The following is a 12,134-nucleotide window of genomic DNA, read 5'->3' as shown; positions in this document are numbered from 1 at the left end:
GAGAAATTTTTATAATTCAGAAATTGCAACAATACTCATTGATTTACTATATTTGTAAATTATCGAAGGTCTAAGGACGAGCTGACAGGTGGTTGGAGTTCTTTAAAACTATATACATTATGTCCATCTTATCCTACTAACATTTCTTTTCTTTCTGCATAAATTTCTCTGTAACAAACAATTACGCTTTGCATCATTCTTTTTGACTGCTTGGGTAAATCTCGGGTAAATGTTGGGTTTGTTTCTTTAAACTTTTTCCTGGTTGCTTGATCTGTTGTATTCTCTTCAACTTTGTTTCTAGCCATGTAAGGTTTTCATTTGAAAGCTCTTCTACCACTAACTGCTATATTTTATTATGAACCTCCACCTCTGTAACTAAACATATTTGTCTCCAATATCTTTTAAACTTTTGGCTTTATCTTTGAATCCTATGAATCAAACGATGCTGTATTTTGAACAACTTCTTCCAACTGCCATCTTCACTCCATACAGTATCTACATTGTACAATACAAGATATTATATTCCTTTCAGATGTTATCAGGATGGCCATTGTAAATTGAGGACTAACTACTAAGAATTAAATGAGTGGCAGAAATCCCTTTTCTTGGTCAGGTCAGAAGGTGTTATTTTGTTTTCATTGTTCCCTGATCAAGACATTAACTGCTGTTTTTAAACAGTCTCAGGGGATTTCTCACAAAGAAAATACAAAATGTCTATGCATTTCATCATATTAAGTCTGTATCATACTCCAATGATGTTTCTTACCTACATTGAATACCTATGAAATTACGATCTAAGACTGACTGGAGTTAATATACTGTACAGGCATTATTAATGAGATTATGTACTCTGTTTTCTAATTATTTTTTATTTTCCAGTATTGCTCCCTGAGCCGTCTCTCACATGAAGTCGGTTGGAAGTACCAGAATGTTATTTCCAGTTTAGAAATGAAACGAAAAGCTAAAGCTGCAGTCTTCTATAGCAAAAAGAAGAAAGATGAAGTAAGTTAACATTTTCCATAACTTTCAAAAAACTGGTAAAATAATCGTCTATTTGAATAATTCTAACAAGGCAACATTCAGAAATGGGTGTTGTAAAAATGTTATAATGTGTTAACACTGGAACCATGCAAATTGCATTGTTTCATATTTTCATTTTGCCCTCTAGTGGCATGTGACATTCTTTGTGGAGTAAATGTAACTGTGTAGAAGGGATGAGATTGTTGCTTTCGGAATATGAAAGTAACCTGGCGATTAAGAATTTTATATAATTAATGTTTAAATTTCTTCTGCATTAATCATATGAACCATTTTTGTATGATTGGCACATCTTAAGAAAAGAACAGGTGTGAATACAGATACATTTGTTACAGATAGTTGTCTGATTTACATCTGTTATTATGGGTAGTGCAATAAATTACTCTGATAGGGAACAGATTACACGTTATCCTACAATTTTTTTAAAATTTATTTATTGTAATAATGAATAAATTATATAACCCTGGGTTGTATAAATTATAAATGAAACACAAATTAGATATAAAAATACTTGAAGAGGGATGATATCAAATATTTTCTGTATTGAGGTTTTGCTGTATCCAAGGCTTTTGATGGTCTCACCTCCAGGGTGATGCATCCTACGGTATGAAATCCACTGATGTAGAATGCAGTTTGCATGGTTGACAGTAGTTGTCAACCTATCATTTGAGGAATGAGATCTAGCTTCTATGGCATGATGTGGTGCACTTTCTTTATGATTTTCTGCTGTTTATGGGAGATTTTTCTGACTTACTGTATTTATAGCATCTTTCAAGCTGGGATTGAAGGTCTTGACTGTTAGACACTGTTCACCTCTAGCTGATTAGTAGTTGAAATGGTGTGAGAGAGGAATTCATCCTTGTCTGGAAAAGCTGTAACAGTTTGTTGACCATTCCACAACATGAGAATACCAAACATTTTAGCTAAATACCATTCTCACTTGGCACTGTTATGCCAATTTACAAATTTAGCAACTTATCTGGTCATATTTGATAATAACATCTGATCTAGTAGCAACTAAAATGTGTTTATTAAAATAAAAAGTAACCTGACAAGTTTCCTCCTAAGTCTTTGGACTAACATAATCAAGAGTATAAAACTTGTATTAAAAGATCAGGGGAAGAAAAGGAAACCATTTGTGTTCTGAGCCATTGCTGTAATTTTGCCATAATACCTTAGGCTACTTGTGCACTTTTGGGTTCATATGCAGTGCATATGAACCATAAAGTGCACAAGTAGCTCATATGCAGTGCAGATATTCAAAACCTCCCGTCTTTCTAAAGTCAGTCAATATTGGGTTTGATAGTAAATCTCATATTTAACATTGTCAACGTCTGCCATTGAGAATGTCTAGCTTCACACAAACTGTAGAATAAAAGCATATGGGTCATGTCATATGAGAGTTTCTTATGCTGCAATTCATAGATTACTCTTTAACTTAATTAAGAGACCACTTTATGCATCACTTGATGAACTCTGAACTAAGAGTTCTTGTACTGAATCCTTACAAATTCATTCCTGTTTTAGATCACTTAATATCTGTCATTGGTTTAGAAAGGAAAAATTTAGAAAAAATGAGAAGGTACAGCTATGGGCTCTTCATGGAGATGTTTGAAAAGGATACACTGCCTACCACACTTAGCATTTGTCCACATAGCCTGACACTTTTTTTAGCACTTTTACACTTGCAACATTCTAGGATCTACTTTATATTAGGAAGAAAATGTTCTGTCCTTTCTGCTAACACTTCAGTCACATGAACATAAATGTTTTTGTGTTCAGAAAATCTTCATTAATTTCTGATGTTTGGACCGTGTTTCGTAAGTCTTCAGACTAACATAATCAAGGGTATAAGAAAGACACAGGAAAAATTAATTACACAACAAATATCAGAACTTCAATATGGATACATATTAACAAAGTTACCAAAAACCTTGTATTAACTAATATGCAAGTTTTGGAACAATGCTGGTTTATCAAAAAACTAACAACTGCAAACTGGTATGCAACAGCTAGATTGTGCTATTAAGAGGGAAGAACCAAGCTAATCATTTTGCATCAGTTTATATTTTTTTGAGCTCTATTTGACATTATGTTTGAAAAATGCTTGTAGGAGTTTGTTTTAAATAATCCTTAATTATTCAGCCATTATGAATGGCTGAATAATTAAGGGTTTAAAGCTAGTATGTTCTGTCTGGGAGGGTGAAAAACCATAATTTGAGAGAAAGTTCTTACTCTTTCATCTGGGATTGGCTAAATTCACTTGTCAGAATCAGTGATCTAGCATAAGCTTGCTAGAGTGCTTCCTCTATTTACTAAGTAGAGGAAGTACTCTAGGATGTTTAAAAAAGGTGTGGATGGTCGTTAGAGGTTACGTGGCAATTTTCAGCTATGCATAATATTTTTCAACAAACGGTGCAATTAGAGACAACTGGGATAAATGAATCGCATCTGCTCTCCACCAGAAACTGCTGTGTAGACCAAGCAAAACCATGTTGCTGGTGAAACACATGATTTTGCTTGACACCACCCTTGTTGTTAACGTGTTAAAACTAAGAAATACATGGTGAATGTGTTTCAGATATTATGGAATTCGGTTGAAGGGAATTAGCATTTCAACTCGACTGTTGAAATGCCAATTTGTCTTTGGTTTGCGTGATCTTATTGTTAATACTGCACCAATCATATGCAGTTCTTCGCTGCTTTATGTATCTCAAGTCTTGTAAATTACTGGTAATTTTTGCTTGAAATAATGGGAAAGAAGATGACGCTATTTGGGTAGGTGACTTTGACGATGCACGCAAAGAAACTGTTCTTGATGCCAAAAGTAGTGATAGCTAGTAGGAGCGTCTTGGTAAGTCGCACCATTTTCAGTTTCTTTCTGAAAATTCCTGCACGTATCTCACAACACGATTTTTTAGCTTTAATTTTGGAAAAAAATTAGTTATATTTGAGTAAATACAGTATTTTTTTTTTAGCTTTCAAATTCTTACGTATGGATTATGACAAGTAACAGACTGATTTGGAGGAAAATTGTAGATAGTAATGGTATAATTTTTCATGTAGTACTATCATATCCTGTACACCCCTTATGGGTACATGGGGAATTTGATGATGATGATGACGTATGGATCATTGGTTAAAAATTGGATTTATAAAACCCCCAAAAGAGAGCGATATAGCACATACAAGTAGCTGTAAGCAACAAGAAAACGTTGATATTACATCAGGATCAAATGAAATCGATAAGAGTGTGTTGTCTTACATCTCTAGAGAACCAAAATTTAAAAATCATTTTTTTGTTTACATGAACATATAAATTCAAATAAAATAGATAATTAATGAATTTATTTTTTAATTAATTAGGGGTACTTTGTAATGAATATTTAAGAAGGGGGGTATGTGGATATCTGAAGTTTGAGAAACACTGCAGTAGTGCTATGCTTAAGCATTTGTCACTTACTGCACATGTTTTGTGACAATGCTCAAATGTGTGTAGACTTTTAGTTGAGCTTTTGCACAGGGATCTTAAAATAATTTGATTTATAGATCAGTAAGGTCTCTTTTAAATGTGTCCTTGTAAAAGAATTTAAAAATCAATGTGTAGTTCAGAAATCCTTATTCAGTAAGATTTGATTCAAACATAAATTCAATATAAAAATAAGTTCTTATGCAAGTTAAATGAATTAATGATATTTTATGTATCTTCTCAGAAACTTATCCAACAAGCAAAATTAAAGGTTGCCAAGAAGATTGAGCCTTACAAGAAGATTTTACAGAGTTATGGTTATCAAGTGTAAATGCATGTGATTTGAGTGGTTAATAAAGAATGCTATAAGTGAACTCCATTGTGAATTAAATTATTTTTTTACTCTACATCCTTTATAATTTTGTAAAAAAAAAAAAAAAAAACAAAAACCATACATTTGTGATTTATTCTAGAATCTTGTAAAAAGAATTTTTTTTTTTTTTAAGAAATTACAATGCAGATACTATACTATATTAACTAAAATAAACTTAATTCCAATATTTCAAAGTCAGATTATCAGGGAATGAGAAACATAAGATTCTGATAGTACTAAGTAATGAAGATGAAGCATGTCAGATGAGAGTAGGACTAAAATCCTAAATAGCAAGCTAAATGAGAAGATGAGAGCTTCCCAAATTTGTTTACGTTATATGGTAAGGCGCAGATTCAAGGAATTTTGTATTTATTTTTGCTGCCACGGTGGCTCTTTTGGAACATATTCTATCACAAGTGTCAGAATGCATGGTCAACAAGTTCTTCGTGGCTGTAATGATGGAAACAGACATAGTCCTGTTGAACAATTCTGATGTTGATTGTCCTGCCTGTTTAGCCACAGTAGAGTAGTTTACGACTGCAAGGGACACGGTATGTATCAAGATTTTTATTTTTGATATAATAGGAATCATAGCCATTGGCTGAGGTTTTGTGAAAATGGTCAAGTTCAGTAGAGAGATAATTGTTATCTGAACTAATTAGTTTAGCAGTGTTCTACGTCATCTCTGATCTCTTGTGCTTTTAAGTGTCGAGATTTTGCCAAAGAGATTTCGATTCCATCCTGTCCAAGGCTTGTTTTGCTTCTTTCTAGTTAATTCCCTTCATTTCCAATTTTTCTTTAATTTCCTTTTGCCAACCTTTCCTGGGCCTGCCTATGTTTCTTTTTCCTATTTTCTGGCTTTAGTTTATATTCTTCCATTCGATTAAGATGTCCAAACCACCTTATTTGGGTTTGTGTTATTAATTGGTTCAGAGGTGCAACTTGAAAGCTGTTTCTTACAGTTTGATTTCTTATTTGGTCTAGTCTTGTTTTTTTGCACCACTTTCCTATGATATTTCATTTCAATTGTTTGTAGTTTGTGTTTCCTGTTGTTAAACACCAAAACTTGCAACTGTATGTTAATGTTGGTAGAAACACTGAATGGTACACTGCCATTTTGGTATTCAGGGTAACTTCTTATCTAGGATTGGGCCTTTCATTGCATAGAATAGCTTTGTCAGTTTATTTGCATGAATGTCGCTTTGATCTATTTTGGTTGCATATCTTGCTCTTAGTGTTCCAATAATTCTTGGAAGTACTGTTTTCATCTTTCCATGGTGTCTTCGGAATTTGTTGAGTAACTTTCCATCCTTATTTTTGATAAACTTTATGGGGCATTCTTTCTCTGACCTCATTTTTCTTAAAATATTATAGAAGAGTTTGGTTTCCTTTAAAATTTTGTTCTAAAGTATGTCAGAAGTCTTCCCAGCATTTTCTTTTCTCATCTTTCAAGGTTTTAACTTTATTTCTTTTTATATCTCTTCCAGAATTGCTTTTTCTTTTTAATTTCTTTTAGTTCTTCAGTCCACCGGGGTGTTTTGTTTCTTCTGTTATTTAAGGATACACCACAAATTTCTTTGCTTCTTTCTAGAAGTGTTTTAAACCTGTACTGCGGGCTTTCTACATATCTCTTTTTCTACCTTTCTTTAGTTTGTACAGTGTGTCCAAAAATTAACGCAAGATTTAAATTTAACGCCATTTGTGCGGTAAATTGTTGCCAACGAGGGGGGGGGGAAAGACGGCGTGAGTTCAGGGTTATTAAAAATGGAGCACTACACGAAAGAACGCGTTTTCATTATTGAGCAATTTTTTAAAAATAATGAAGGTTTGGCAGCTACAGTTCGCAATATTCGTACAAAATATGGTCTGAATAGTGATTTAACTTCAACTGTGAAAAGATTAATTAAAAAATTCAAGGAAACTGGATCAATTAGTGATCTTATACACTCCAGCCGTCATTCAACAGAAAACATAGAAGCAGTTCGTGAGAGCGTTGCTGAGAGTTCAGGAACATCAATTCGGTACCGTGGTCTTGAATTGGGCATTTCGAGAAGCTCTCTACAGCGTATTCTCACGAAAGATTTGCATCTTTATGCTTACAAAGTTCAATTGATTCAAGAACTGAAGCCTACTGACCACACACAGCGAAGAGAGTTCGTTGAATGGATTATGGAACAATAAGTGGATGCTTATTTTTCGAACAAAATCATCTTCAGCGATGAGGCTCATTTTCATCTTGATGGCTTCGTTAATCGACAAAATTGTCGCATTTAGGGTTCAGAAAATCCACGAGTGATTGTTGAGAAACAAATGCATCCACAACGTGTCACTGTTGTGCGGATTTTGGGCTGGAGGCATCATCGGTCCATTCTTCTAAAATGCGACTGGTAAAGCAATAACAGTTAATGGTGCTCGCTATCGCGACATGATAATCCAGTTTTTTGTGCCTAAATTGCAAGATATGGACGTGGTTTCAACAAGACGGTACCACATGCTATAGAGCCCGAGAAATAATTCAATTACTGCATGAGTCATTTCCTGGTTTGGTGATCAGAATTGGCCGCCCAGATCATGTGACTTAACGCCGTTGGACTTTTTCCTTTGGGTTTTTTTGAAGTCTAAGGTTTATGCCAACAAGACCACGCCTTGAAGGAGGAAATTGAGCGCTGTATCAACGAAATTCAGCCAATTTATGCAAAACGGTCATGGAAAATTTCGACAAAGGAGTGCGTATGTGCCAGCAAAGCCGTGGAGGCCATTTACCCGATATGCTATTCCATGCATAACCCTATACTGTATACTTTATGAATCAATAAGCATTACAATTTTTAATTAAAAACCTGTGTTTTCTATCAAAATTACTTCTTGCATGAATTTTGGGACACCCTGTAGTTCTTTATCTTAACATTTATTTTCTTGCTACTTTTCTACATTTTATTTTATGAATCATTTCCAATACTAATTAGTAGTGGTCACTGCCTGTTTCAGGACTTGCTTTTTTGTATACTTATAGTACAATCGGCTTATGATATGATGGCATAGTCAATTATAGCTTTTTCATTTCTACTTGGCTCTTCCATGGTAAACTTGTGAATTTCTTTATGCTTGAACATAGTATTCACTATTACTAAATTATAAGGCAAAGATTTATTCTTACTCCATTATTCCGGGTTACTTCTTGTGATCCCAACAATTGTTTCGTTGCCTCGTCTACTTGATACCCTACATGGCCATTAAGATCTAGTAGTATGATATCCCCTTGAACGCATTCACTCCTAAGATCAAATTTCTATTATAATATTCTTGGACAAGTTTAACAATTTTTAACCAGACAGTGCCTATTCATTTAATACTTTCTTTAAATCAAATTGTTCTCTTTCCTACAGTCCTTTGTTTTTTTGTAAAAGTTCTAAGAATTAATCTTTAATTTCTTTATTATCATTTGGACCATATTACAGTGAATACTTCGTTATCTGATTTAAAACTAGTGATTGCCAACAACCTTTCATTTATTAGTTGCCATTTAGTAATATATTCTTTGAGATCTGGTTTAATTATGCAAGCTATCCCTTCTTTTTTCTCCGTTCCTTTGGGTTTATCCTGAATATAGAAAAGATATATCCATTTTTCTTTTTTGTTTCTGTGGCTGCTAGCGGATCCAATCTCAATTTTTTAAATTCGTCTATTAATTCGTTCTGTTTCTATGTAGACTTAATGTTCCATCTCATGTACCTTTTTCCTTGCTTTGTTGTTAACCATTCAGGCAGTTATTTCTTTTAATAGGTGAAATTTTAAGATGTGTAGGGGATTAGCCTTCAGCACCCGAGTCTGATGGTGGGGCTGCCACCTTCGAGGCCTTACCCTTCATATTAAACACGAGCATTCCCGATCCGCCACCAGGGGACGCGTCCGATTTGGGTTACAGGTGTCCCCACACTTAGCTGTGTTATAAAGTTTTAATAATTCCATACATTTGGACAGCGATGACTGAATGTCTACTGGTCTGGGTTTTCTGTAAACAATGCCAGGATGCATCTAATTAAAGTGTAGGAAAGTGTATTTTTCTTTATTTCAATATGAACTAGATCCTGAGATGTTGATTTTTAAAAAAATGTGTTGTGAGCATCCAGGCATAGCTAAACAGTGGGTGTTTATATATAAACGTATATTTATATTCAGAACTCTTGGGCCAAAATTTAAGGGGTGATAAAACACTTAAACACGCACTTCGTCATATAATGCATGGTCTGAACTCAAGCGGTGAAGCCCTTTCCAGTGAACATTTATAAGCGCTGGTTTTCGGAGTCGTTATTTCTACCGTGGAGTGCAAAAAGGATGGATTCTTTTTGCACTCCACTCCAATCAGGAGAAGGCTGACATGCATTTCATTTATGGGAATGCGAGGGAAGCCCAAAGACTGTACCGAGAACCTTTCGACCAGACGCGTGCCTGATCCTGAAACATTTCAGCAATTGCACCGGTATTTGTGTGAAATGGGCTCCTACCTCAGTGGCACGCGGGATACAGGACTTGCAAGGAGTATGAGGATGCCACGTGTTACAGAGGAAATTCTACGTAGGGTTGCAGATCGTGCCGAATGTGGCACATGAGCAATATCCTATGCGTGTGCCCCACTCGACGATATGGCGAGTTCTACGAGACGAACGATTACACCCCTACCATGCACAAAGGGTGCAGGTCTTTACAACTGCAGATTACTGGCCTCGTGTGGATGTTGCACAGTGGTTCCTGCAGCAGACTGATCCACATGTCTTATTCACTGACGAATGCACCTTTACACGTGAGGGAATTTTTAATACCCACAATTATCATGTGTGGGCGAGCAGAAATCAGCATATCACACGTCCACATTCGTACCAGTGGCGTTTCTTCATAAATATTTGGGCTGGAATCCTACATGACCATTTGATTGGCCCATATCTTCTGCCAGCACGACTGAATGGGAGTACGTACCTCGTATTCCCATTCAGTAGTAAAAATACGACTGAATGGGAGTACGTACCTCGTATTTTTACTACAAGACGTCTTGCCAGAATTACCGAACCCTGTTCCAGTAAACACTCAAACACGTATGTGGTTCCAATACGATGGAGCGCTACCCCATTTCAGCTTGGATGTGCGCCTTGGAGACAACATTTCCAGCACGATGGATTGGTCCCATCGCTTCGCCGCCACGATCAGCCGATCTCTCATGCCTGGACTTTTTTCCTATGAGGCCATATAAAAGCGCCTGGTCTACGATAGCCCCACTGATTCCAACGAGGACCTTATTGCCAGGATTTCTATTGCCGCTGTAAGAGAAATGCCTTGTGTTTTCGCCAATCACTATATCGAAGGTGTGAAGCCTGCATTTGTTAGCAGTCGCTCTCTTGAGCAGTTTCTGTAATTTGTTAAAAAAAAAAAAAAAAATCAGCTAACGCCTTTTTATTCCCGTAATTTATTCAATAAAATTATGTTCTGTAATTTCTGCAATTGTTTCGAATCTCCTCTGTCATTTTTGTGTTTCTTCATTTCCTGACACTAGTTGCTTACCCCTACCGCTTGAGACCATGCATTGTATGACTAAAAGTGGTTGTTTAGGTGTGTTCTATCACCCCTTAAAGTTTGGCCCAAGAGTTCTGAATCGCCCTGTATGTATATACATACAAGACCATCGCCAGATTAGATCGCACCCTGAAGCAAGCAAACAAACAATTAAATACAAGACCATCGCCAGATTAGATCGCACCCTGAAGCAAACAAACAATTAAATATCGCTCCTAAAGCAAAACGATTACATAATAATATTAAACGTTTTCTCTATGGGGAATAAACCTTTATAAGCTCTTCTAGATTTAAATTATAAGCAATGTCCGCCTCTATCGATATAATTACTAGACCAAGCAGTCTTTCTTGGGCCACTGCTATTCTCAAATAATTTTTAATTAGTTTGAGCTTGGAAAAACTTCCTTCCGCACTTGCTATGCTAACAGCAATATGGCTCATCGAGCGCCGTGAGGCAGGCTGCCTCTATGCTACACCCTGCCGACGGTACTGTATACACTGCAAATATATAAGGCAGAGTTTAGAGCTTTCTCTTCAAATGTTTCTATGAAGAAATTAGCTGGGGGAAGGGGAAAGCATTTTTACATATGACGTTCCAGGATGTCTAAAACAACCCCAGAATATCTTTTAGCTGGGTGTTTAAGAGATTGTTGAAGGTGGGTGGGAGAAGTATTCTGATTTGTACTGCTTTCCATGGACAAAGACATGGTTCTCATCTGAGAATATGACCTTCCAATCTTTACCTACCGAAGCCTCTTTTTTCTGCATAGCCTATTGTTAAATTGTGAAAGCTGAATTTTGATTTATTAATACTTCATGATTTAACCTGAATTACATTTCCTGAGCTAAGTTTGCTCCTAAATAAATTGTAATTTAAACACTTTGCTATTTGTTCATTGAAATAATTGTAATTTTTTTTTGTTATTTTATCTTGTATAAATTATTAATATAACTTGTAAATGTATCTTAAGTGAACTAATATAATATATGCATTTTCTTTGTTGTTACTGAAAGTAGTTCTAATGGACTCTGCTAATGTAATTTGATTGGCTGCTGTCAGAAAACTACATTATTTCATGATAGCGCGTGCGTTAGCATTGAGAACTGTACAAAGATCACGATAATTTTGTGGTTTTGGCGGGAAAAAGAGAGAGAGGATTTATGAGATAGAGGAAGAAGGAACCAGAAGGAAAATGGAGTGAGTGTAGATTGGTAGTGAGACGTGACCTAACCTGAAATCGAACGTCGCAACAAAGATTTGGAAGCTTGTTCCGATTTTAATGAATTTTACGTCGAACTCATTATTATTTATAGTTTCCTGTCACCTTGTAAAGGAATTTACCCGAGTGAATGGATAATAATAATATGATTGAGATTTATCGTAAGACAAGTTATTACGAGCAAGAAAATATCTTTTGCAGGTTTGGCAAATAAGTTGTTGAACTCAGGGATATTACAAGTTTTGTGTCGTCTCAAGTGGAAGATTATCGAGTGCCTAGAAGTGATGTAAGAATTTCCCATAATGTGCAAGCTATGATGATCATAGCGGTAAGAATATCTATTCTATAACTAACATGTGATAGTGATGCTTGTCTGGAGAACTTGGTAAAATTTCGTGTTACTGAAGCCAGCTAGTCATGCTTGATTGAGTGATATTATAAAACATTTCCTTGTGAAACCAAATGTGAG

At 35.5% G+C, this 12,134-nt stretch overlaps 1 protein-coding gene across 1 annotated transcript in view; it reads left to right on the top strand.

Moving 5' to 3' along the window:
* Positions 1–4,881, top strand: part of RpL13A (ribosomal protein L13A) — a 74,103-nt gene extending 69,222 nt beyond the window's left edge. Inside the window, exons 5-6 of the mRNA XM_090411828.1 lie at positions 880–1,002; positions 4,752–4,881. Of these exons, the coding sequence (XP_090267954.1) occupies positions 880–1,002; positions 4,752–4,838 (210 nt within the window). The 3' untranslated portion in view covers positions 4,839–4,881. The remainder of the gene's footprint in view (positions 1–879; positions 1,003–4,751) is intronic.
* The last annotated feature ends 7,253 nt before the right edge of the window (positions 4,882–12,134 follow it).

The sequence above is a fragment of the Typopeltis vanoorti genome, chromosome 22 (assembly GCF_054136105.1).
Source record: "Typopeltis vanoorti isolate ZY-2024b chromosome 22, IOZ_Tvanoo_1.0, whole genome shotgun sequence".
NCBI lineage: Eukaryota > Metazoa > Arthropoda > Arachnida > Uropygi > Thelyphonidae > Typopeltis > Typopeltis vanoorti.
The sequence above is the reverse complement of the archived record's forward strand: the minus strand, read 5'-3'. Positions and strand labels throughout refer to the sequence as shown.